Here is a 26,875-nt window from a genome sequence, read left to right on the forward strand (position 1 = left end):
ATTTATTTATTTAGTTATGTTTGTTAAGCATATTGAGTTTTCAAGTCAAAGTTTGTCAAGCTTCGATTTCTTATAATATAATATCGGATTCATGAGGAATTGAGGAAACTCCTCAAACCTTAACGTTATACGTATATTCATTTATGTTGCCATCTAATAATTAAAGCATTAAAAGCAGTTTTAAAAAATACCTACACATTTCTACATAATCCAACATTCGCAAGTAACTTTCACCAGAACCCGAAAGGCGACGGTTTTTTTTTTCTTAAAAATTATTGACCTCTCATCATAAGCAACGGTTAATTGCATAAAATACTATAATGACACTAAAGGGACACGGGGTACGCGCGTTTCCTTCGTTTGTTTATATTCAATGGATTTTAATATTATTAATCTCGTATGGTTCTCTATTTCGGCGCGAAATTCAAACTATCGGCGGCGGCGGCGGCGCGCTGGCTCCTTTCAGCGGCGGCGCGCATGTCTAGTCAGGAGATTACAGGGGACGAAGGGTATGCGTCCCCACATTTCACTCAGTGTTAAACTTACGTGACGCTACCTGTACCCATGACAATTGTCTGTTCAGACAAAATAATCAGACTAAAATACACCTGACGGGCAAGCACGGTAGCATGGTAAAGTCTATCACGTCAGTCCGTGTTTTTCGCACTTTATGTAACTGCAATAGGGACGCACCAACATAATAGGCTTTATCACACTAGTGTGCTACGCCCACTGCAGTAATGTAGGTAGATGATAAGCAACCTTAAATATGTTGGCAATTTGAAGTCGAAAAAATGTTCAGGCAAAAAGTTAGTATTGTTTATTAAGAAAATTTTGATGCAACAACTTGCAGTTATCATAATAAAAAAATAAATAATAATGAGGCTCACCTTTAAATTGAAGATAGACTTTATTCTATATGTATATAAGGACAGCTAACGTAACTTACTAAGAACATAGGTACTAATAAAAACAAGATTTAATCCGACATTGTCTATTAATTATAAGTTACTGGTCTTCGTTACCAAAATGTAATAAAAAAAAGAAAACAATTGATATTTTAAAATTTTGTATTTATATTACACATATCTACATTTACTTCTATTACATAAATACAAAATTTTAAATGTAATCAACGAAAAGCTGCTAACCAGTTAAACCAGTACTTGCAAAACGGTATGCAGTAGGTGTTATTCATTATATCATACAAGTAATTACAGTATCAATACCATAGGTTAATAAATGCAAATTTCAAGTGCAATTAAACTCTGAAGTACATTTTATCTTGTTCAATAACATTCAATTTTGTATTAAAAAAACGAAATCTTCATAACTTTAAAAAAATTTAAAACCCACCACTTGATACCTCAAAGTAACAGTAAAAATAAATATGCAGCTTTAGTTCATGTTCACTTTCATAGACTTGTTTTAGTAGTTTTACCACAGAGATGAAACACTTTAAAATAAACAATAAACCAGATTTACTAATATTAAACACTAAATTATATTGTCTTTCCAAACTATTTCCATTTATCAAACAATGGAATTACTTGTTGGTTCTCAAAGATGGTTTCTTTCACAGATGTGTCACTCTGGGTTGTCCACTCCTTCATCAGCGGCTCTCGTTTGGTGTTTAGTGTCTCTTCTGGAATCTTGTACAAGTATATATTCAATACATAGCATATAAAGTGTTACTATTTATTGGTAACAGTTTATGCTGCAGTATTAATTGGTCCTTGCAATGCATTGGGAGTCGGAGAGTTAGATTCAGCTTTCAGCCGGCCTGCCGCCTTCACAATTGGATCTGTAATTGAAAAATAATCATAAGTGACCAAAATTGGTGATGCCATTTCGTGGGATTACGTTGCGTGTGGTATGGGTATACCTTGTAACCCTGGGATTTAATAAGTTGTTCAAAATGTTCGCGTTGGTTGAAATATTATAAAGTTATAATTTTTCCCCTCACTAGCTCGGAAACACGTGTTTTGTTCTTTAATACCAGCGGGTAAAAACGCATTTTATCCACTAGTGGGTAAAGTAATTTGACCTTGAATAGAGTCAAATTAACTGCTTTAAAATTGATAAAAGTAGGTGAATCTAGAAATAAAGATGATTTACCAAATTACCAGCTATGGAACTACTGGAAGCAGTGATAAACGCATTTGCGTTGTAGTTTCCTCGCTATAGTGAGGGGAAAAGTTTTGTGTTACACTCTGGTGCAAATGTATTTTACTTCTCGTGTGTTAAAAAACTCGCAAGTTCAGGATTCTATTCTCGAACCACTCGCTTCGCTCGTGGTTCAACTATAGAATCCTTTCACTTGCTCGTTTTTCAATTCCACACTCGGCGTTAAAATACAACTTTGCCCCCTTGTATAACAAATAACTATTATAATTAGGTATCTTCCATGTAATTATAAATTATAAAAAATCAAATAGTCATTAAAGTTCCACTGTTGAAAATGAAATATTTATTTTTCAAGTAGGCATGACACAATGCGCATTATGAACGTCAAATAAAGCTACGCCGGCTCTAACCCTACGCCTCAGCCTCGAGAAGATTTTAGTCCCCCCTCAGTTGGAGGGTACCCTGTTACCCACTATTTTTATTAGTTGCTGACACGGAGGTACCTGATTAGTGGAAATTAGAACCATTCTAATCTGCCTGGATGCCATATATTTTTTATGTATGTCGTATAAAAAGACCGTACTAAAATACGTTCAAAAAACATTCAACCATTATCTGGTTTTTAGCCTATTTTAAAGTGAAGTCAGACTTATTTACGCATAGATGGTGGTGGTATAGTGTCGGATTACTGGCCGTGCCGGACAATAGTGCCGGATTATCGAGATTGTACTGCAGTGCGAAAAGGACGGCCTGACATTGTATCGTTTATCACGCGACCGCTTGGGGCTCGTTCAAAAATCATGTGATCAATTTTGGGGGAGGGGGCCGGGGGGGTTCAGCACAATATCACGACTGATCACGATGGGGGAGGGGGGTCCGAGTAGACATCACGTGATTTTCACGACTGATGGCGGTGAGTCCTCCACCATCTCTACAACCTCTGAAGTCTGTCTCATAGTCACCGTCAAATTATCAAAACCCGTGGATTGAGGACAGTCGCTTTTAAATAAATGCTGTACTGATTTTTAATAGTCTCCCTTTTTTTTTAAAATAATATACAGCTCCCGCGTCATATAATTAGATAATTTCAGGAATTAATTATGAAATTGTCCATTTACACACAATATTAAACGAAAACGGAGTTTTCCTAAAATTGATTGATATCTTCAGTTTTAAAGTGGCAGCAGTTATGAAATAATTGTTTTGATTTTTGTGTGATGATATTATAATAAAACATAATGGTGATAAACCCTTAGTGACCGACCGAAGGTTCGATTTCGGTTTCGGCCAGTTTTGGTAAAAAATCGGCCAAATTTGATCACATGATTTTTGAACGAGCCCTTGCCTTGCAGGCAGCTTTATTTTTTGCAAGACAAAATTTTATTTTTAAGTACAGACAAGTTCCCTATTGAAATTTACCATACTGCATTGCTCATTCATGTGAACCTACAATAATTATTTATAATTGCATAATGGCCAACATTGTTAGTTTATTTTATTGATTACTTACAGAAGTATGGGTGATCCATCGCCTCTCGTGCAGTGTAGCGTTCGTAATGATCATAACGCAAAAGACGATCAAGGAAGTCTAAAGCTTCAGGAGAAACCAGATGCTGGTTTTCATTGTGGACAAATCGTTCCCACCGCTTACGGGAATGCCTATAAATAAAACACGTTAATCAGTTATTAAGACCAAAATTTTCATTGTCATATGCATAAATAAAACTACAGTAAAATATACATGCCTGCCAAGTATATCATTAAACCGTGGATCCAGTTCTATATGATATTTGTCCAAATATTCAAATAGCTCTTCTGTGCCCAGCACTTTTGCAATCCGAACAAGCTGATCATAATTATCATGACCATGAAAGAATGGTTCCTTGCGGAAGATCATGGATGCCAACATGCAGCCCAGTGACCACATATCCAATGAGTAGTCATACATTTGATAATCCACCAAGAGCTCAGGACCCTGCAATAATAGTCATACTAAAATTACATAACTGAAAAAACAATAATTATTACTTACAAACTTGCTCTTGATACGTTGCCACTTTTTATAACTAACTTACTTTACTTGTACTTTATTATACATTGTGGTTTTATCGTGTGATTGTCATTATATAAATTTACATACTACCATACCAGCCTTGCTAAATATAATTCAGTATTAATCATAGTATCAGAAGCTCAAATGGTAACTTTTTTTTTTATATTAAATTTATGGATCCCCAATAAATATATATTGATAAAATATTGATGTAAAAATAAGAAATGACAATAATGAGGCACAAAAATTACTAACCTTGAAGTATCTAGAAGCCACACGAACATTGTACTCTTGGCCTGGGTGGTAGAACTCTGCTAACCCCCAGTCAATAAGACGCAACTTTCTGTTGTCATGGTCAATCATCACATTGTGAGGTTTAACATCTCTGTGCATGATGCCCATACTGTGGCAGTAATCTAACGCCTTCAGAAGTTCATACAAATAATATCTGAAAGTGAAAATATACAAAATAAGTACATTATTTACAAGTACAGTAATGCAGAAAAAATGTGGATAACTTCATACCTTATATCATAATCTGACAATGTTTGATACAACTGTTTAAAATCAGTGTTGTTCACATGTTCAAAAATAAGCGCCGGAGTTCGGGACACAGGATCTTTGACAACCGCTTGTAAAGTTATAATATTTGTGCCTCCTCTTAAATTTTCTAATATTTTAATTTCTCTTTTTATCTTCTTCTTTTTAACAGGCTAAAAAAAATAAAAAATTACACATAGTAATTGATTTACACAATACATTTGGCTGACAAGGAAAGCTGCAGACATTTTCGATGTTTATCTTAAACAATCAAAGATAAAGTCTTGATATAATGAAACCATGAAAAAAAAAAACAAAGAATAAACCTCACCTTCAATATTTTTACTACACACTTCTCGTCATTTGTGATATTTATTGCCTCGAATACTTCACTGTACTTTCCGCGGCCGAGTTTGCGAACCAGCTGGTAGTCATCCTGATTGCCCCAATCAACTACGTAGCTCTCATAGTCCCAGTATTCTCTTGGCTTCTGTGAGTTGACATCGGCGTATACCCGCGCTCTACTAGGTACTGCCATCGTACTATACCTCTGCCAACCTAAGGTTTTGTCGACGATAGTCTTTCCGGAAATTGCATATGTCTTGAGTAATGATACTGCAAACAGAAATATTTACCACGTCACTCCAACATATTAACACAACATCACTTTAACGTTCAAGTTGAAATGCTGATTCGATTTGTCACTTAGATTATGAGCCACGGAGTATTGTGATGTATAACCTAAAAACGACATCCAGCTCGATACGATTATGAGCTGGAACCACTAATACGTTGCAGTAACTATCTGTTTTCACAATCAACAATAAATGTCCATTTCACATATATAAACTAATTGTTAAATTAGGTTAGTCATGAAATATTTGAAAGTGTCTTTGGAGAGAAAAAACGCACGCCATTACTCGTCAAATGTTCGAATGGTTCAGAAAAGTACATGTTCATACCTAAAACATTACTGTAGCCAAACCTATCTTAAACGACAACAAGTAACAGAAGACATGAAATCTTTTAAAACTAACAATTAACGTACAGTCAAAGCTACAAAATACACTTTTATCACAATTGAACCGGCTCAAATCTAGTAAAATTCAAGATGGACGCCCATCTACCTATGCTATAACCTCCCGCCACTCAGCACCATTTTGTGACTGACTCGTTAAGATTAGACTCGAATCGATTCAAACGGTCAGAATCGGAACGCACAAAATCGATTGATGAACAAAAACTATTAGTTTATATTGTTTATATTATTAATCTGGGCGACCGAGCTTCGCTCGGTTCTGTTTCGTATCCTTGACCTGTGTCGCCATCTAGTTCGAAAATAAATAGTACCTACATCGATCAATCGAAAGAACTCTCAGTCTTAACAACACAGCTACTCCACACGAGATGGCGCGCGTTACGTCACAAAAGCTCAGTGTATTTTTCTATTCGTGTTAGCCTTGACCTGTGTCGCCATCTAGTCTTTGAAGTAAATAATACTTACATCGACCGAAAGACTTCTGTCTCAACAGTACAACTACTCCACACGAGATGGCGCGCGAAGAAAAACGCGTGAAAACTCGAAAATTCGCGTTTTCCGGGACCTAAGGATATGTTAGATCGATTTTTCACCCACTAAAACCCCCACATAACAAATTTCAGCGAAATCGTTAGAGCGGTTTCCGAGATCGTCGGTATAAATAAATAAATAGATAAATAAATAAATAAATAAATAAATAAATATACAAGAATTGCTCGTTTAATAGTATAAGATAAGCCTAAATAAATAAAGAGCAATTATTATAACAACAAACACTTATTTTTTGTTAAATATAACATGAATATAACGTAAAACATTGGAAAAATACCTTGATAATCATTTATGCCTTTCTTTTAAGAGTGAAAAAAATCTTATTCAATTATTATTCTCAGTATTTATTTTCTTTCTTAGGCTAGGCTGTTTATAATATGAATATAAAAGTAAAATACAAAAACACATACAAAACAATATAAAACACATATAAACACATTATAAAAAACCTAACCTAGGGTGCCGCCAGCAGCGGGGCAGGGCCCAAGCTGCCGGTGGTTAGGGCTGCAGAGAGAGGAACCGTCGAACTATCCGCGCTGTGTCCAAGATCACCGCCTTCTGCATCTGGCCCTTGATCCAGAATAATAATAATTATTATTATTATTTTAATACCCCGTTTAGGCCCCCCACAGACGGGAGACAAAACTGTTTTGTCTCCGTCGCTCGGTCTATGGACTAGTATGAAGGTGCGCACACGAGGCGACGCAACTTTTCATACAAATACGACGGAGACAAAACAGTTTTGTCTCCCGTCTGTGGGGGGCCTTATGTGTCCCACTGCTGGGCAAAGGCCTCTCCACGTGATAAAATTATAATCCTTTAAATATAATTGTTTACAAACCATAAAATAAAGTTTCCCTGGTTTGAATAACAAGGGGAAAAAAACAATTTAAATATCATTATCTCTGTGGGTAAAACATCTGGGTCATGATGAGTTTCATTGAATTGAAACTTTAGATTTCGTCATATGAAGTAATTAAATATACAATAGTGTCAAATAAGTGGGATATCAGTAATCATGTAAAAGTTTTTTGAACATTTTTTTATCTCTTTTTAACTACTACTGTATTGAATTTTTCCAAATATAATTATCGTTTGCTGCTAAACGATTATCGATACAAATCGACCGTTCATAATTCGCATGAACGCAAGTGCTAAACCCGCTGAATACGTTTTATTTACGAATACGAATATACACAGTTTAATGCAAAGAGCATAATTTAATCACTAGTTTAATCACAGAATATATAATAGTACAAGTACAGAAGGCTCACTCCTTTGATGTTCACAAAACGCCGCCATTCTAAATTCTTATCTACATTAACAAACGGACCGCACGCGTGCAGACGACATTGAATTCTATTGCGCCGCGCGAAGGTCGTCGCCACTGAATGGGCCGCGAACTCGCGACCGCCGGCATGTACTTGTAGCACGGCGAAAGGATCGCGGAGTGAGCCGCCCCTGGTTTAATGCAGATGTAGTGCGAAAAGCTAGACACAAAATATATTCACTTTTTGACGTGATAACGTCTAATAACTCGTTACTACGGGCAGCATGCACGAAAAAGATGACGTCATTGTCCCGTTTTCCAATATAGCTTAAGCGCCATCTATTGGCGCGCGTAGGAACTAAGCGGCTGATCGATGCGCTCGGTATGGTTGTAGCGTGTGGCCTGAGTAAAGCACCACAGCTGCGACAGATGGCGCGCCCGTGTTTATTATTTTTGAGTGTTTGTAATTTAAAAACATGAAAGATTGCATTAAAATAAGCATATTTTATAGAATGAAGTTGTTTGAAAAACCTACTTATTTAGGAGTTAGAGCAGTACGAAGTTGCGAATTTTCCCATAGTATTTACTAAGGTTACGATGATTTTTTTTACCAATATAACCTATGTTAATATTGATAAATCATATAGAACACGTTTAAATAAGGATGTTTTGTTACATAAACTTTTTCTTCTCCATTAATATTTACTGAGATATTAGGGTTCTAAGATTAGTAAATGGCACTAGCACTTTAATAAAATTAACGCGTGTCTCGCAAACGGTCTAGGAGACAAAATGACGACTTTTATATAGGTATAGGATAGGTTAGGTTCGTTAGGTATCTTCACAAACTACTAAGAAGATACGGTATCTTCAAACGGCCGAAGGCTCCTATTCTGTGCAGTTTCTGTAATAAGCGGGGCTCCGTCGATATTGCTTTCTGTCTCTGCGCCTTAGTAATGCTACGGGAAAATTTTGCAACTTTGCACCACTCTAACTCCTAAATTAGTAGGTTTTAAAAAAAACTTTAATTTATAAAAGATGCTTATTTTAATGCATTCTTTCTAATAAGAACAAAACACTATGCTAGAAAGAGTGCAGAGGAAGTTCTGTAGGCACATTTACAAACGACTGTACGGATATTACCCATATATGTATCCATCTCTATTCGTAACAGGAATGGTTGGTCTTCAAACTCTAGAAACCAGATGGAAACTGCTGCATATTATGCATTACCGCCAACTGTTTCACCATAGAGTAGATGACGCATCCGTGCTTAAGAGAATGGGGCTGCAAGTGCCAAGAGCGAATGTGGTGGTTGGCATGCCGGGCGCGGTGCCGGCGCGGCGGCGGCGGCGCCTGTTCGCGGCGGCGGCGGCGCCTGTTCGCGGCGGCCGGCGCACCGCTCGAGCCCGAGCTGCTCTTAACCGCATCATGTTGGAGACAGACGATATTGACATATTTGCTGATAGTGTTGGTGTGTTTTACAGAAAACTCTTAAGGTTCATAGACTCTACACTCCTTAGGTGATTAATGTAATAACCATAGTTCAACTTTTAAGTGTGTTTGCTATTATTTATGTCAATTTAACATGTACATAATTATATTACCACATAGGTGTGAAATACTGTTAACTTTTGTGTATTTTTAATAAATAAATAAATAAATAAAAAAACGTGAAAAAAGTCCCAGAATCGGGCCCCTTTTGCTATACTCTGACCGCCCCTGTCTATACTACTGTAATGTTTGACGTTATCACGTTAAACTACCGTCTGTAAACCGACTTTACAGACAACCAATTTTTTACCAAACTCGCAAATGAGGTTGTTTTTAGGGTTCCGTACCTCAAAGAGGACAAACGGAACCCTTATAGGGTCTGTCTGTCCCTCTGTCACAGCCGATTTCTCCGAAACTACTAGACCGATTTACTTGAAATTTGGCACACGTATGTAAACCTGTGACCCAAAGACGGACATGTATGTAATTTAATTGAATGAAATTTAATCATAGGGGCCACTTTTGGGGGGTAAAATTGAAAATTAAAAATGAATGTTATTAAAACTGTATTGTGTTACATATCAAATGAAAGAGCATTTTATGTTATGAGCATCTGAAATATATATATATATTTTTTTTTTTTGGTAATTTAGAAGTAATTTAATGGCCGCTGTACGGGTGCGCCAAAGTTCATATAAAATTGTTATATAGATTATTGGTAGTCCGAAAATGTTTCTCATACAATTTTACATTATAACGATCATTATTTATAAGAATTTTATGTTAATAACTATCGTAACTTCGAATGACTTATGTTCATAATGTCATTCATCATAAATACGTTTTATACTAATGTTTATGTTTATATACTTATTGATCATAACGATTGCGAGTAATATAATTTATCGTTATATTATTGTTAACAGAACAGACATCACATGTGACAGTCCAGTTAGGTGCGACGACGAGCGTAGCGAGGAGGAGCGTGTTAGGTTGACCGTGAGCGAACCAGAAACGAATCTTTAATTGTAAATTGTATATTTCACTGTAAAAGCTTCAAGCGCGCTTCTTTAAATGGCACAAGTTTTTCATAGAACTTCCCCAAAACTTTTTAAATAATTTTTCAGTACAGATGGTGTTTTTTATACGCACTAGTGCGAGAAGTGGTTCATTATATGGCAGGTCGAAACTTCGGAGGTCCATCTGTACTGAAAAACGTCGTTCGATACACGTGCGAAAAGGGAATTCGTAACTCGTGTCGATTTAAAACACTCCCTTCGGTCGTGTTTTAATTTATCGCCACTCGTTTCGAACTTCCTCTTTTTCGCACTTGTATCGAAATGTACTATTATGATGAATGATTTTCTTAAACACAAAATTATGAATGTTATTAAATATTTGTATAGAATTTATGATTAAAAATTTTCGACTAAATGATTATTATGAACAGTGATAGTAATACTATTGATAATAATGAAACAAAATTATGATAAGTAAAATTATGAGAAATGATCATTCGGAGCACAAATCGGTATAAACAATAATTTTATAACAAATAATTTTATATGAACCAATATGGACCCCCGCTGTACACATATGGCCAGCGGTTCCACCAACCCCCTTGGCCAAGCGTGTAGAGGGCTACTTGGCCGTAAGTTGGCAGTTGGCGCTTGCGCTTGCCGGCCAACCGATTGGTGTCGGTTTTTTGTCCACACATCAAAGGATCTTGGCGCCAATGGCCAACTGCGTTTACACGTTGGCGCTTCATTCAGTTGGTCGTCAGCCGTCAGAGAGGACAGTAGTGAAATATTTACGAAAATAATAAGTTTATCTATGCCAATAATAGTGTAGATTTTAGGAAATAAAATAACCTTGCAAATGTTTAATGTATTTCCTAAAAAAGATAAATGTTCTTATCAAAATATTCAAAAAAATTTTAATATTTCAAATAATTTAATTTTACTACGGGGTTATTATTTTTTAATCAAATGTTTCTGTCTATGACCTAGAATTTCCTAGACTTTTCCATTCCACGTCCATCTTTCATGAAGAGCCAATGCCAAGTGATTGGTTCGCCAATGTGTAAACAGCGGCTCTTATCTTGGCCAAGGGGTTTCACAAAGGGTTGGTGGAACCGTTGGCCATATGTGTACAGCGGCCATAAGAAAATAGGCAAAAAATGACAAAACCCTTATCTCCGAAACTACTAAGCGTAAAATTAAAAAAATAATACACGAAATAGCCCTCTACCTGTAGATTACAGGAAAACATATTAGAAATCTACAGTCAAGCGTAAGTCGAACTTAAGAGAAAAAAACTCAAATTAAGATTTTCACTCACTGCCGCCGCAAGAACTTACTAAATGTTTTAAAATTTTGTTAGCACGATTGACAGGTAGACATAAATTCATTTCTGTTTAGAAATTGTTCAAAATTTCGATCATTTTCCAAAATGACTTTAAGTACCTACGAAAAATGAGGCGCTTAAGACTGTTTATAAGTTGACTGTTCAAAATGTTGTCCAAATCGGTACAAAAAAGGGTCTATATATACGAAAACATAAAATTTGTGCCACCGAAAGCCCAAATCTGAAGTCCATTTTGCTCTATCTCTTATCGTTTCCGAGATATACGCAAAATCTTGAAAGTACGAAATTTAGTGTACTTTGCCATCACATATTTTAAGGCGCTCGTGACCTATTTGTATGGAAATGTCGAAATCAGACTCGCACTTGACCAATTTTCATAGAAAGTTGTGTTTTATTATAGTTTTAAAGGAGGTTTAACTTAACCACCAACGCAAAAACGACGGAGTGTTATAATAATAAATAATAATAGGTTTGAAGCTTGACATGTCTGTCTGTGGCATCATAGCTCCCGAATGAATCAATCGATTTTGATTTAGTTTTTAATGTTTAAAGTAAATTCGTCGGGAGTTTTTTTGTACCACGTAGGTGGCAAACAGGCATACGGTCCGCCTGATGGAAAGCGGTCACTGTAATCTATGGACGCCTGCCACTCAAGGGGTGGCACATGTGCGTTGCCGACTCATTAGAAACTTGTACAAACGCCTACAAACCTGATGTACTTATTTCTAAGGAGGGTCGGGGTGCCGACGACTCAAAGGACAATAGACAGTACCTACTAATTAGTTCCGTAGGTCCTCCCGTCGTCAGCACACCGCAGCACCCTCGTTGAGCTCTGGCAGCCTTACTCACCGGCAGGAACATAACACTATGAGTAGGGTCTAGTGCTATTTGACTGCGGTCTTTTGTAAAGCGGAGGTACTTCTTCAGTTAGACTCTGCTCTACCTTAGAGTGTAATTAATTTAGTATGGTATAGAGCAAGGTATAGAGTTATCAGTCAAGATATTCAAATGCAGCGCCATCTATTATTAGTTTCGACAACTTTTCATGTGACTTTCCATTCCTAAAGGTTCGCACAAGTCACAAGTCGCGTAAATTACTTAGTAAATTTTGCCGAGAGATGGCGCTAAATACAATAATGCTCATTAGAGTACTTATACTAAACTTCTAGCACACTTCGGACACTGGCGATCAAATATATTGAAAGAGGCGCATTCCTAGCACAGTCTTAGCTCGTGTAGGTGAACGCGTACCTCAATAGAAAATAAAAATACGCAATGATATTTGGGCAAAATATGATTTTTGCCACCATCTAATTTTATCTCTAAATAGCCCATACGGGTACGTATCACAATGTCTAAAGTTAAAAAACCTAACGTTAAATGACCTACGTTCAAAATACCTAAAATCAAAATACATAATGGTGTTTCGACCGAAATTCAAAATACCTAAAGTTTAAAAAGGTGCATATTATAATGTCTAAAATAAAAAAAAACTAACGTTAAATGACCTACGTTCAAAATACCTAAAATCGAAAATACCTAATGATTAAAATCCGAAAAGTAAAAATGTCTAATAAATGGGGCTTAAATAACCGGTTTACCCTTGAATCGTCGACACACAATTAATCGAATATTATTTCAAAGACAACGTTTCAAATAATTTCATTTCATCGACAGTTCATATCGTAGAATGATCGATACAAGTAAAATTAAACCGTGGACTTTTACTTCGTAGATAACTTATTCCGAGTATACTTTATATCGTGGTATTTTGTTTTGTGTTTTTTTCATTTTCTTTACATTAAACAAAATGTATTACGCATAATATTATTTCAATTTTGTATACCTATTTCAATTGTAAATTTTTCTAAAATTTTACAATTTGTAAATTATTTGTTTTTATGTTTGGTCACAACTAACTTAACCTTCTTCTAACCTAACCTAAACCTATTTTAAAGGTCGTGCGTTGATGTGTAGGGTCGCAGCTCTAACCTAACCTAAACCTACTCTGTAAACTGTTTGTTTTTGTGTGTGCTCACAGTACTAACCTAACCTAAACCTAATCTGTAAACTGTTTGTTTTTACGCGTGTTCACAGCAGGGATGTAACGGAGTTCTGCTTCTGCTTCCGTTACTGCGGAACTTCCGTTTTGTTTTACACATCCGCTTCTGTTCCGGTTCTGTTATTTTTCAAACGGAAGTTATAACGGATGTCGGAACCTAGCGCGACGGTGGGACATGAGCGGCGTACATCAAAGACCAACAGGTCTATACCTATCATTCGCTCATCTCTCCGCTTGCCACGTGCTGCGATACTAAACATTAATCGCTTCATTCCATTGCGCGCCAATATTTGTCCTGTCCACCTAGTTAGTAGCGAGTGAACAACTATTCAGTGGTGCAGGGCTTATCTACGATCCCCTTAGAAGCTCCCCTTAGATTTGTTTATTAAATACAGTTTACTTCTTTTACAATCACTCCATTTAATTTAAAAATTTAATTGTGTGCTAACAATTACACATATAATTTTTACTGGTTAGTTTTGGATTGTATTATACTACCTACGAGTAAGTTTTCTTTTCGTTTCTAAAACTTTTTACGGCATAATAAAGGTTTAAAAGGATTCTTATGTGATTTTTAGTGATTACCTAAACAACAAACAATCTTAAAGTTCAAGGTGATTTAAATTTTTGGATTGTAATGAATGATATACTTAAGATAAAATATCAGGTAACTTTTCTTTTCGTTTTTAAAACCTAAGTGGGCCTAAAGGCTGATTACAAACTGCTGATTACAGGCTGAACAGTAAACACCTAAAAGTTCTAGGTAATTTAATTAGTTTTGGTTTATGTTATACCTATGTGGTATTTTTTCATTTCGTTTTTAACATCTATAACTTCCGCTTCTGGTTCCGGTTCCGCTTCTGCTTCCGTTAAACTAAATTCAAAACTTCCGCTTCCGCTTCCGGTTCCGTTAAAACCACATCCGTTACATCCCTGGTTCACAGTTCTAACCTAACCTAAACCTACTTTAAAAGCCGTTCGTTGTTGTGTAAGGGCGGAGTTCTAACCTAACCTAAACCTACTCTAATATAGGATTTAAACCAATCGGGTTCCCTCTATTTGGCATACCTTTAATTGTCCGAAACGATTTTCGCATAACAGACTTCGCATAATTGATTTTCGACGAATGTTAATTTGGCAGAAAACTTATTTGACATAATCTAAAATAATACTAATACTAATTTGTCCGAAAATAAGTTCGCGTAATACTTTTTACACCGATTGTTTTTTATGAATAACATTGATTTGCATAATTGTATTTGGCATATTTCTTAAAATCAGAATAACCACCCATACTAAATGCAGGAAGGAGAGTCGGTTAGGTTAGGTTAGAACTGCGACCTCAAGAAATACAATATTCTGTTAAGAATGCACGAATGTCGGTTAGGTTAGGTTAGAACTGCAACATCAATATAGTAGTATTAGCTATGATAAAAATTCTGCGTGATAAATTTCGACTAAACAATGTTATGCAATAAAAACCATTCGACGAAAAACCTTTATGCACAACTGCACAACATATATTCGAACAAACAAAAATATGCCTAGATAAATTATGTGTAACTATACTATGCTTAAAATTAATACTTCAATAAACAATAAACCCTCTTTTACGCTCGCAGTACCTACCCTACTACTTCGGTATTTTGATTGGTTAATCATTTTAGGTATTTTGACCATAGGGTATTTCAAATGTTGGTGTATACAATTTAGGGGTGCCCGATTGATATTCCGAAATAAAATACGCCGATTTTCGGTACGCCGACAACGATTCGCCGACGTCTGTTTTGGCCGAATAACGATTGGAAGATTATCATTTCACATAATATTCGTTCGTAAACGGAGTCAGTAGGCAGAAATTTGATACGCCGATTTACTTTTCGACGAACAATCATTTAGTAATTGTAAAAATTGGCCGACACAAAATTGGTCGAAACACAATAGGTCGAGTGATCATTTGGTATTTTTAGGGTTCCGTAGTCAACTAAGAACCCTTATAGTTCGCCATGTCTGTCTGTCCGTCCGTCCGTCCGTCCGTCCGTCCGTCCGTCCGTCCGTCCGTCCGCGGATAATCTCAGTAACCGTTAGTACTACAAAGCTGAAATTTGGTACCAATATGTACATCAATCACGCCAACAAAGTGCAAAAATAAAAAATGGAAAAAAATGTTTTATTATGGTACTCCCCCTACATGTAAAGTGGGGGCTGATTTTTTATTTCATTCCAACCCCAACGTGTGATATATTGTTGGATAGGTATTTAAAAATGAATAAGTCGCTCCTAAAGGAAAAAAAAGTGAGTCCCCCCCCCTCTAACTTTTGAACCATATGTTAAAAAAATATGAAAATAATCACAAAAGTAGAACTTTATAAAGACTTTCTAGGAAAATTATTTTGAACTTGATAGGTTCAGTAGTTTTTGAGAAAAATACGGAAAACTACGGAACCCTACACTGAGCGTGGCCCGACACGCTCTTGGCCTTATTTATATTAATCATTTTTTTTGGTGAGTTGGCTGGAGCCTGGAACTTGCGTACAAAGTCTTCTGCGGATTCAAGAATCTTTGTTAGATCGTTTGTAAGAGTAATTCACATTTATTTCATTTACTTATTTATATTAATCATCATGTTCTGATTCTAAGGATTAATTTTAGTAAATTATGTATTGTTGTTTTCAACTCACCAAATTTTTTACCGAACATAATGTTGCCAGTATATGTAAATTATTACCGCAACGAAAAGAATTTCACATTATACATTGTTCAAGACCCCCCCCCCCCACTTTCTTCCCGTGGGTTTCGTAGAAGTCGACTGTGGGGTATGGGTTAAATTGTGGCACTGTCATTGCAATGTCACAATCTGGATTTCTTTTAACCCTTTTTTGCCAAGAGTGGCACTGAAACTTAAGAGTTCATGTGCTCTACCTACCCCTTTATGGGCTACAGGCGTGATTATATGTATGTATGTATATATGTAAGAAAAAAAGTGTCTATAAGTGCGCAATTTTTTTACAACAGCGATAAGTCATTCATTCGAAAATATTTTAACAATGTATAAAATGTGAAACGTTATTCGACTAAACGTGGCCTAAACGAAAATATTACTTTGCTAAATATAAAATGTCCAATAATAGTTCGGATAATTTGCACAGAAGCGAACTGAACTGTATGCGAATCAAGATTCTACGTAACGTTATTCGACCAAAAGTGACAGCGATAGTTTGATTATTCGGCTAAATGGCATTCGGCGAATCGTTGTCGGCGAATCAATAATCGGCTCAAAAATTGTCGGAGAATCATTAGGTAGCCCAATTTAGGTGACATAGTTTTTGGTATTTCAAACATTAGGTATTTAGTCCAATAAGTATTTTAAATTTCGGTAATTCGTGCGTAGGAGTAACTTGCTTAGGTATTTAAAATCATTAGGTATTTTGATTTTAGGTATTTTGAACGTAGGTCATTTAACGTTAGGTTTTTTAATTTTAGACATTGTGATACGTACCCAGCCCATACATTTCAGACGGCTACCTAATGATTCTCCGACAATTTTTTAGCCGATTATTGATTCGCCGACAACGATTCGCCGAATGCCATTTAGCCGAATAATCAAACTATCGCTGTCACTTTTGGTCGAATAACGTTACGTAGAATCTTGGTTCGCATACAGTTCAGTTCGCTTCTGTGCAAATTATCCGAACTTTCATTGGACATTTTTCATTTAGCAAAGTAATATTTTCGTGTAGGCCACTTTTAGTCGAATAACGTTTCACATTTTATACATTGTTAAAATATTTTCGAATGAATGAATTATCGCTGTTGTAAAGAAATTACGCACTTAATAGACATTTTTTTCTTAAACAATGTATAATGTGAATTTTTTTTCGTTGCGGTAATAATTTACATATTCTGGCAATTAACTTATGTTCTTGAACAGAAAAGTGCTAATTTCCGAATGGGAGAACTAAAAATTTTAAATGTATAAATTCGGTGAGTTGAAAACAACAATAAATAATTTACTAAAATTAATCCTTAGAATCAGAACATTTTGACACGTTGAAATAAGTAAATGTAAGTTTCTTATAAACGATCTAACAACTAGATTTTTGAATCCACAGAACAGTTTGTACGCAAGTTCCTGCCAACTCACCAAAAAAAAAACCAAATGATTACTCGAACTATTGTGTTTCGACCAATTTTTTGTCGGCCAATTTTTACAATTACTAAATGATTATTCGACGAAAAGTCAATCGGCGTATCAAATTTCTGCTTACCGACTCCGTTTACGAACGAATATTATGCGAAATGAGACTCTTCCAATCGTTATTCGGCCAAAAAAGATGTCGGCGAATCGTTGTCGGCGTACCGAAAATCGGCGTATTTTATTTCGGAATATCAATCGGGCACCATTTCAGACGTACGCTTTTTTGTATGGGCTTTGTCAGTCCCGGTATATACGTCCTTGATATTATTGAGAAAATATCTAATTTATAAGATTTTATACTACATCAGTGGCAAACAAGCATACGGTCCGCCTGATGGAAAGCGGTCATCGTCACCTATAGACGTGTGCAACTCAAGGAGTGTCACGTGCGCGTTGCCAACCCATTAGAAACTTTTACACTCCTTTTTGCTGTATTAAGTACACAGCAGAAAGAGTGTACAAGTTCAAAGGAGGGTTTGGGTTGCCAACGACTAAAGGACAATAGACGGAACAAATTACATAGTTCCGTAGGTCCTTCCGTCACCAGCACATCGCACCCTCGATGAGTTCTGGCAGCCTTACTCACCGGCACGGCAGGAATACAACACTATGAATACGGTCTGGTGCTGATAAGGTTTGAATATTTAATTTCTAAGTTGTGTTGCATTTCTGGTATTTACGGACTACGCTAGTCTACATTTAACGATTAGACCACGACGGTTACCTATCAAAAAGTCGAAAATTGTAATGTCGATTATTAGTAGCCCGAAAACGCTTCCCATTTTATTAATTGGCCTAAGTTTTGTTTGCCCGAAAGTACTTTGCCCCTATTATTATTTTCCCGATTCTTATTTCGCTGTAATTTTGTTTCGCTTATGATTCGAATCAACACTTATTAAAATTCCTAAGAATCATTTGACAACTACTTTTTGTCGCGTAAAGTTTTTATTCCGAAATATTATTTAACTGCTATATCAAAAGTTCGAAATTCGAATTAACACTTATTAAAATTCCTAAGTAACATTTGACAGCAATTTTGTATGGCGTATAGTTTTATAATTCGAAATATTACTAAGCACCTATATCAAAAGTTCAATAAATCCTTAATTTTCTAACAAAAGTTTGTTCCCGACCCTCACGGTCGCAGTTCTTACTTGACCTATGAGTCCTTGCCATAAGAGTTTGTGGCAAAGGTTTGTTTCTGTGAGGGTCGCAGTTCTAACCTAACCTAAACCACTTTTCTTGCAAATGTTTGTTTCCGTGAGGGTCGCAGTTCTAACCTAACCTAACCCACTTTTTAGGGTTCCGTAGTCAACTAGGAACCCTTATAGTTTCGCCATGTCTGTCTGTCCGTCCGTCCGTCCGTCCGTCCGCGGATAATCTCAGTAACCGTAAGCACTAGAAAGCTGAAATTTGGTACCAATATGTATGTCAATCACGCCAACAAAGTGCAAAAATAAAAAATGGAAAAAAATGTTTTATTAGGGTACCCCCCCTACATGTAAAGTGGGGGCTGATATTTTTTTTCATTCTAACCCCAACGCGTGATATATTGTTGGATAGGTATTTAAAAATGAATAAGGGTTTACTAAGATCGTTTTTTGATAATATTAATATTTTCGGAAATAATCGCTCCTAAAGGAAAAAAAGTGCGTCCCCCCCCCCTCTAACTTTTGAACCATAAGTTTAAAAAATATGAAAAAAACCACAAAAGTAGAACTTTGTAAACACTTTCTAGTAAAATTATTTTGATCTTGATAGGTTCAGTAGTTTTTGAGAAAAATACGAAAAACTACGGAACCCTACACTGAGCGTGGCCCGACACGCTCTTGGCCGGTTTTTTTTTTAGCAAATGTTTGCTTCTGTATGGTCGCAGTTCTAACCTAACCTAACCCACTTTTCTAGCACAAGTTTGTTTCTGTATGGTCGCAGTTCTAACCTAACCTAACCCACTTTTCTTAGCAAGTTTGTTTCCGTGGGGGTCGCATTTCTAACCTTACCTATTTTTTTTGTAATCTTTCTATAAAATTATATTAGGGAATAGTATTTTATGCAACAGGCGTTTAAAGGAGGTCAAAAAAGACGAGTGGCGTGGGTAACAATTTGAGGCGAAGCCGAAAATTGTTATTAAGACGCCACGAGTATTTTTTGACTCAGTTAAACACCGTTGCATACAATACTTTTTCTACGACCATGCACTTACTTTTGAATAGTTTTCTAGAATAACTTTCGTGAAATGCGCACTGTTTCCTATAAGTATTTTGACTTGTCCTCTGTAATGTTTCTGCACTCACCCTGTCGCTCGCACTCCCCCGCGCCGCCGCCCGCCCCCGGCCGGCGCCCCGCGGCCCGCTATATCCCTTAACGGCTACCTAACTATGCTGTAAGAGCTATATCGTATGCGTGGGCGCGCGGGGCGCCGGCCGGGGGCGGGCATCTTTTATGTAGGGTTTTAACGATCTATGCACGACACGGTAAATGACGAATAACAACACGGGAGTAGAAAAAATGACATTTCGATGTCGCATAGCATCGAATTTATGAAAAGGTGGTTAACGAAACGGTTGTCAAATGATAAGATGCAAACGTTTTTCTGGTTATTGAGTTTCTATAAAATGATATTAGGGAAAATGATATTTCGATGTCACGTAGCATCGGATTTATGAAAAGGTGGTTAACAAATTGGTTGTCAAATGATAAAGTTGGCAACCGTTCTTCTGGTTATAGAGTTTCGGGAAAACGATAGGTAATGTGGCATAGCAAACTAGCGACATTTTAAAAATATGGTAAACAATGTATTTGGATTATAAAAATTCTGTCAACCGTTTTCGGACAAGTGATAATCGGACAAAGGATTTTCGAAACATCGATAGGTTACCGACCACGACGTATACAGTCAGCATCGAATATAATTATTGTGACAAACAAAACAAATATAAGGCATGCCACGAATATTCGGCAACGGTTCAGTAGAGGAGCCTGATCAACCCCCGGGGCCATGAGACCCAAGAGGTACCACTACCGATTCAGTTCGCCACAAGCTAATCAGTTGCTGTTTCATTATTCTCTCTCTGTGTTGCCTTAAATATACTTACTTTCTTTACTGAAATAAGTTTGGTCCTGAATTATCCAGCAAACTATAACACGTACCTGGGTACGTAACCGAATGGCAGAAACGCTCACGAAACGCTCGTAGATATCTATCTCTATCGCTCATGTGTATTGGCGCGACAGAGCCAGACTACCTTTCGCGGCGTTTCGTTTTCGTTTCGCGTCGGAGAAATGCCATTCGGCTACGGGGCCTGAGCTGAAACTTAAGAAACTTTAGTGTATCGCTAGCATATGCAAGAGCCATAGAGAGACAGATACCGAAAATTCGGTTTTATATTCGTAGGGCCTCAGGTATTCCTTTTATTTAAGAAAGTACCTATATCGATCCAAATTCTTCGAGTTAGTTAGCAAGTTATTTAGATGGTCTGCTCGGGGTGGATCCAGTGGGGCCCCCTTCCTGGTCTGCGCTGCTATGGCCTATCGGGTTCCATGGTGCAACATGGGGCGTAAGTTAAATATTGCAAACAAGAACGCCTTGAGTACCTATTCAATGTTTTTCATCACGCTCACAATAAAAATACACATACATACATACAATCACGCCTGTTTCCCAGAGGGGTAGGCAGAGATCACGGATTTCCATTTACTACGATCCTGACAAACCACTTTCGCTTCACACACTTTCATAACGTATCTCATACACGCTCGTCGGTTTCGAGTACTTCTGACCTGGCCTTTTTGCAATATTTCCCCGATTTGATCAAGAAAAGTTCGCCTAGGTATTCCACTACCAACTGACCCTTCCACTCCTTTTTCATATACTTTCTTCGTTAATCTCCTCTCATCCATCCAATAAAAACAATAAAAATACCTACGTAAAATGATACAAGTTTTTTTCAAAAAACTTTTTTCTACTAGAATTTGATCACGTGGCCAAATTAGAATACTGCATGTATGTCAAGATCTGAAATACCATATTTACCTTTTCATTTTGCAGAAAAATGCGGGTTCGATCAATGATCACCCATTTACATACCAACTTCTTAAAAAAAAGTTCTGCTTAGTTCATTATATTAAGTACAATATTATCTTACCCACAAACATTTCATCACTAATATAAGGTAATTCAGTTGCCAATCATAATTCTGCGTTATTAGGTGAGCCACACAGAGCGAGGCACATCGCAAGATTCGCAAGGCTATGTCCTAGTGCGCAAACGGCTAAGTCCGTTTTCACACTATCCGATCCGATATGCGGATGTCGGAAGGATTAGAACGGAAAAAGTCCAAGATGGCGCCTGTAATGTATGGGATATCGGTCCTACATCCGATATCGGATCGGATAACGTGAAAACGCACTAATGCAGAAGTGTTGCGGTCGAGGTAGCAGCGCTTGCATTTTCTTTGGCAGAACGACCTGCTTTTGCCGGGGCATGTCTTTGTCAACGTTGGACGTATGACTCGCGAGCACATTGCCTAGCTCTATGTGGACATGCTTATGGAAAAAACCGCTTAGAGGTTCTGTAATAGGACGAGAGTGTCAAGGTGCTCATGGTCAGAGGTCATGCTCCCTAACCGTCCTTTAGTATATAATTTTCCGGTAGTTAAGTACTAGTTATTTGACATAATAGCTATGTTTGCAATGTTTGGGTTAAATACACTTACATCATTATTTTACCAAGTAAGTACCTACATACATATAAGTACATAGTAAGTACTGTAGGTACCTATAATATAATAGGACGTCTCCTTAAGTATCCAGCCGATGTAGCCGAATCGCAATCGTCGACGCCAAACGCCGACAGACATGCAGTCTGGCTTTGTCGCGCCAATACGCAAGAGTGATAGAGATAGATAGCTAATATATTTTGACCGGTTACTCCGAAACCCGTGATTCAATTTATTTGTATAATTATTTTTTTGTTCGAAAGGAGCTACTTCATAAATGGTCCCATATTCATTTGGTGCTGATCTGTAGGTGACAAAATAAAAAGTAAAGTAAAATAATATTGGGGGACACCTTACACAGATCAACCTAGCCCCAAACTAAGCAATGCTTGTACTATGGGTGCTAGGCGACGATATACATACTAATATAGATAAATACATACTTATATACATAGAATACATCCATGACTCAGGAACAAATAAAGGTATAAATATAACAAAATACAGATGTTATATGATTCAGTCTTTATAGACAAAAAGCTAATAAGCTAATATTACTATTTGGCTTGGCACCGACTTCAAACATATCCGTCGGTAACGCATACTATACTTAAAATACTGATAATATTGTATTTCTTCTTTTTTGAAGTCGGTTGTATGTTTTAAACCGCCGCCCCAAATCTCAAGGAAGGGGGTTCTCAATTCGTCTGTAGTTTTTTTTAATGTTTGTTATTCGATATCTCTCTCATTACTGGACCGATTTTGAAAAAAAAAAATTTATGTAATGCATACAGATTGGTCCCATTTGTATCCTGGAGAAATCGAGGAAATTCCTCAAATCTGAAAGGCATACATATGGTGATTTTTGTGTTTTTATAAGAACAGCATGCATTTACGTACGAAACAGCGACATTTAGTGCAGTGGAACTGCTGATGAAGATCAGAACGGAACTCCTTAAATCTGAACGGCACGCTTATAATGACTTTGGTATTTTTATAAGAACAGCTTGCATTTACGTTCAGAACAGTGACATTTGGTGCAGTGGAACTTCTGATGATGATCAGAACGGAACTCCTCCTGAACGGCACACTTATAGTGACTTCAATTGGTATTTTTATAAGTACCTACAGCATGCATTTAAGGTCAGAACCGTGACATTTATTCGCAAGTACCTTTCACCAGAACCCCAAAGGCGGCGGTTTTTTTTCTTAAAAATTATTGTAAAAAGTTTTTATTAATTAGTCAGTATAGTAGGGAGTCATTTCACATAGGAAAACTTCGGAAACTTTCCATACTTTGTATGGATGGAAACTTTCCATTTCATCGTTTCGGCAAGTTGCACATCACTAATCCGGGACAAAAGTGTGCGAAATCTAGTGCCTAAGTAATAGTGTATTCTACTGTTCCTCCATCCGTGGGCCTCAGTCAATCTGTGTAAGAATGTCCTATAATATTTATTTATTTATTTATTGTTTTGATACCTATAGTACTTATACTTATTTAACACAGCATCAAATACCTGATTATATTTAGTATTCGAAGCGTAGAAAGGGTAGTGTGTAACTCATAATAAACAGCAAGTTACAAATCACACCATTTATCCTTCTAACAGCAACACTACTAACGTATGTATCAACTGTAGAGTTAGACCTTACGTGACGAGTGAGTTACGTCTATACAAGTGTTACGAATTCAACAGTGATATACACGGTGCACATGAGCAAAATAGAAAAAAAAGTACAAAAAAAAATTAGCAAAATTTCCTCATTTGTATAAAAAAAACATTTTCCCCTCACTAGCTTGGAAACACGTGTTTTGTCCTTATGCCAGCGGGTAAAAACTCATTTTATCCACTAGAGGGTAAAGTAATTTGACCTTGAATAAAGTCAAATGAACTGCTTTAAAATTGATAAAAGTAGGTGAATCTAGTAATAAAGATGATTTACCACCTATGGAACTACTGGAAGCAGTGATAAACGCTTTTTTGCGTTGTAGTTTCCTCACTATAGTGAGGGGAAAATTTTTGTGTTACACTCGGGTGCAATAGTACATTACATCAGAGGCCGGGAAAATGAGGATTTCCGGCCAAGTGGGTATATACGGCCGAGCGAGCGTGCGAGCGAGGCCGGATAGGGATACGAGGCCGGGAATCCGTTTTCACGCCGAGGCATGTATAGTGCTTTTCTCAAACATACAATGAAATAAAAAAAAATGCTCTAAAGGACAATATTTTATAAAAAAAAGTTACTTTGCAGGCCTAGGCCTAAAAAATAATATGAAATCCCTTTACAGTCCTCTCGAGTTGTTGCGCCCAAAAAGCGATATTTCCCAGCCCATTTTAAGGAACGTAAAGACAATATTTCATTGCATGTTTGAGAAAATGTATTTTACTTCTCGTGTGTTAAAAAACTCGCAATTTCAGGATTCTATTCTCGAACCACTCGCTTCGCTCGTGGTTCAACTATAGAATCCTTTCACTTGCTCGTTTTTCAATTCCACACTCGGCGTTAAAATACAACTTTGCCCCCTTGTATAACAATAGTTATTTGTTATACAAGGGGGCAAAGTTGTATTTTAACGCCGAGTGTGGAATTGAAAAACGAGCAAGTGAAAGGATTCTATAGTTGAACCACGAGCGAAGCGAGTGGTGCGAGAATAGAATCCTGAACTTGCGAGTTTTTTAACACACGAGAAGTAAAATACATTTGCACCCGAGTGTAACACAAAACTTTTCCCCTCACTATAGCGAGGAAACTACAACGCAAAGATGCCTTTATCACTGCTTCCAGGTAGTTCCACAGGTGGTAAATCATCTTTATTACTAGATTCACCTACTTTTATCAATTTTAAAGCAGTTAATTTGAATTTATTCAAGGTCAAATTACTTTACCCACTAGTGGATAAAATGCGTTTTTACCCGCTGGTATTAAAGGACAAAACACGTGTTTCCGAGCTGGTGAGGGGAAAATAACTATTATTTCGGACAATACAATCCATTTATAGCATATAATGTAAATGTTTTCTTTCTTTCGGCCTTAGAAATGCGCAATTAACATTAACCGGTTCCCTTATGAGCACCGTGTATTTATACCTGGTTTAATTTATCGCGAATTCATGATTTATAGAAAGAAACATAAGTATACAAATAACTCAGGCTATCTGTCTACATATTATAAACTAATTTATGTAGGAATTCCTCTGTAAGGTACAGTGGGACAAATCCCGACTGGGGGACAATTGTGTCGCTTAACTTCAAAAGTGGGTAAATCCATTCTGCTATAAGGTTGATTATCTTTCAGATCATATTATATTTTTATATAATCAACCTTATATCAGAATGGATTTACCCACTTTTGAAACTAAGCGACACAATTGTAACTGATGATTTTTTTCCATTATTACACCATTAAGTTGAGTTCCCCATGCATCCACTGAACACGCGAGCCCTACAATTATAACCAGTAGATACTCTAATTAATATTGCAAACATTGTAAAAATGGATCAGTTTCATTTGCCCCCCCCCCCCCCCCCCCGCCCCCAGTCGAAATTGTCCCGATGTACCTTGTCTAAGTCATTGCTATTTATAACCATTAAACTATAAATAATAAATATTCTTAATATTGTATTGGTATTCAAAGGGAAGCTCTTTATCTAAAAATCCACTTTAGGTAATAATATTTTATTTACATGTTTCTCGTGTGCAACATAAAACAATAGGTGTTTGTTTTACAAGAGGGCAAAGTTTTTGTTTAACCGCACGTGCCAATAATTGATACCCGAGCAAGCGAAAGATTCCAATATTGAACAATACAATCAATATTTATGATTCAAAATAATTATTTGTAGGTAAATTCTGCCAACCAGTTCAAGGCATCAAGTTAAAATTTGTATGAAATTACTTTGCACTCTTGTGGATAAAATGCAATTTTGCTATACGTTTTTGAATAGCAAAATTGATCTTTTGATTGAAAATTGATTTCGAATACCAGTTGGTGTAGCGAAAATATTGTAAGTATAATAAGTATCAATAAATAAATGAAATGAAATATTATTTTGCCTACTTTTAATTCAATGAGGACGTTATCGCTCACATAGTACCTACAGGTAATTAATAAAATTTAACTAACTAAATAAATAATAATATTTAATTCCAATATGTATAGTTACATGACATTAGATAGATACTCACCCAGCACAACGGCGAGCCAAATATTCAATATCGTCATAAAAAGCTTCATATTCACTAAAGAATCGCCACCGATCACAGAGTTAAATCAATAATACATAAAACGGAATAAACGAGCCCGAATCTAAACAGATCGGGCACTATCGGCATACGCTCGTTTTCCTCACGCATAAAGTTTACCTACGACATTTTGCAAGCGACTCGTGAACAAACTCGTTGCGAAACGGTCGTAAAACTTCGCACACAATACGAACAGTGTAATAGGAC

At 36.6% G+C, this 26,875-nt stretch overlaps 1 protein-coding gene across 5 annotated transcripts; it reads right to left on the bottom strand.

The window, feature by feature from the left end:
- Nucleotides 1-886: 886 nt before the first annotated feature.
- Nucleotides 887-26,858, bottom strand: LOC125225118 (casein kinase II subunit alpha). 5 transcript variants are annotated; one of them, XM_048128679.1, is made up of 7 exons: nucleotides 26,612-26,858; nucleotides 5,052-5,335; nucleotides 4,706-4,893; nucleotides 4,436-4,628; nucleotides 3,873-4,102; nucleotides 3,638-3,786; nucleotides 887-1,804 (listed from the first exon to the last, which is right to left on the bottom strand). In XM_048128679.1, exons 1-7 carry the CDS (start codon nucleotides 26,658-26,660, stop codon nucleotides 1,713-1,715), a joined length of 1,185 nt encoding a protein of 394 aa, XP_047984636.1. In that variant the 5' UTR covers nucleotides 26,661-26,858; the 3' UTR covers nucleotides 887-1,712. The 5 variants fall into 5 exon arrangements, with proteins under 5 accessions (XP_047984636.1, XP_047984639.1, XP_047984640.1 ...); XM_048128682.1 differs by lacking the exon at nucleotides 26,612-26,858 and adding an exon at nucleotides 5,769-5,866; XM_048128683.1 differs by lacking the exon at nucleotides 26,612-26,858 and adding an exon at nucleotides 5,848-5,865.
- Between the last annotated feature and the right edge of the window lie 17 nt (nucleotides 26,859-26,875).

This window comes from Leguminivora glycinivorella, chromosome 4 (assembly GCF_023078275.1).
Source record: "Leguminivora glycinivorella isolate SPB_JAAS2020 chromosome 4, LegGlyc_1.1, whole genome shotgun sequence".
NCBI lineage: Eukaryota > Metazoa > Arthropoda > Insecta > Lepidoptera > Tortricidae > Leguminivora > Leguminivora glycinivorella.

What these genes read in the sequence shown, in the direction of transcription:
- LOC125225118 (XM_048128679.1), bottom strand. Translation starts at nt 26,660, where the DNA reads ATGAAGCTTTTTATGACGATATTGAATATTTGGCTCGCCGTTGTGCTG. An exon ending in TTGGCTCGCCGTTGTGCTGG is followed by an intron (nt 5,336 to 26,611) that starts GTGAGTATCTAT and finishes TTCTGTTTGCAG; the next exon opens with TATCATTACTCAAGACATAT. An exon ending in TGGCTTCTAGATACTTCAAG is followed by an intron (nt 4,103 to 4,435) that starts GTTAGTAATTTT and finishes CTATTATTGCAG; the next exon opens with GGTCCTGAGCTCTTGGTGGA.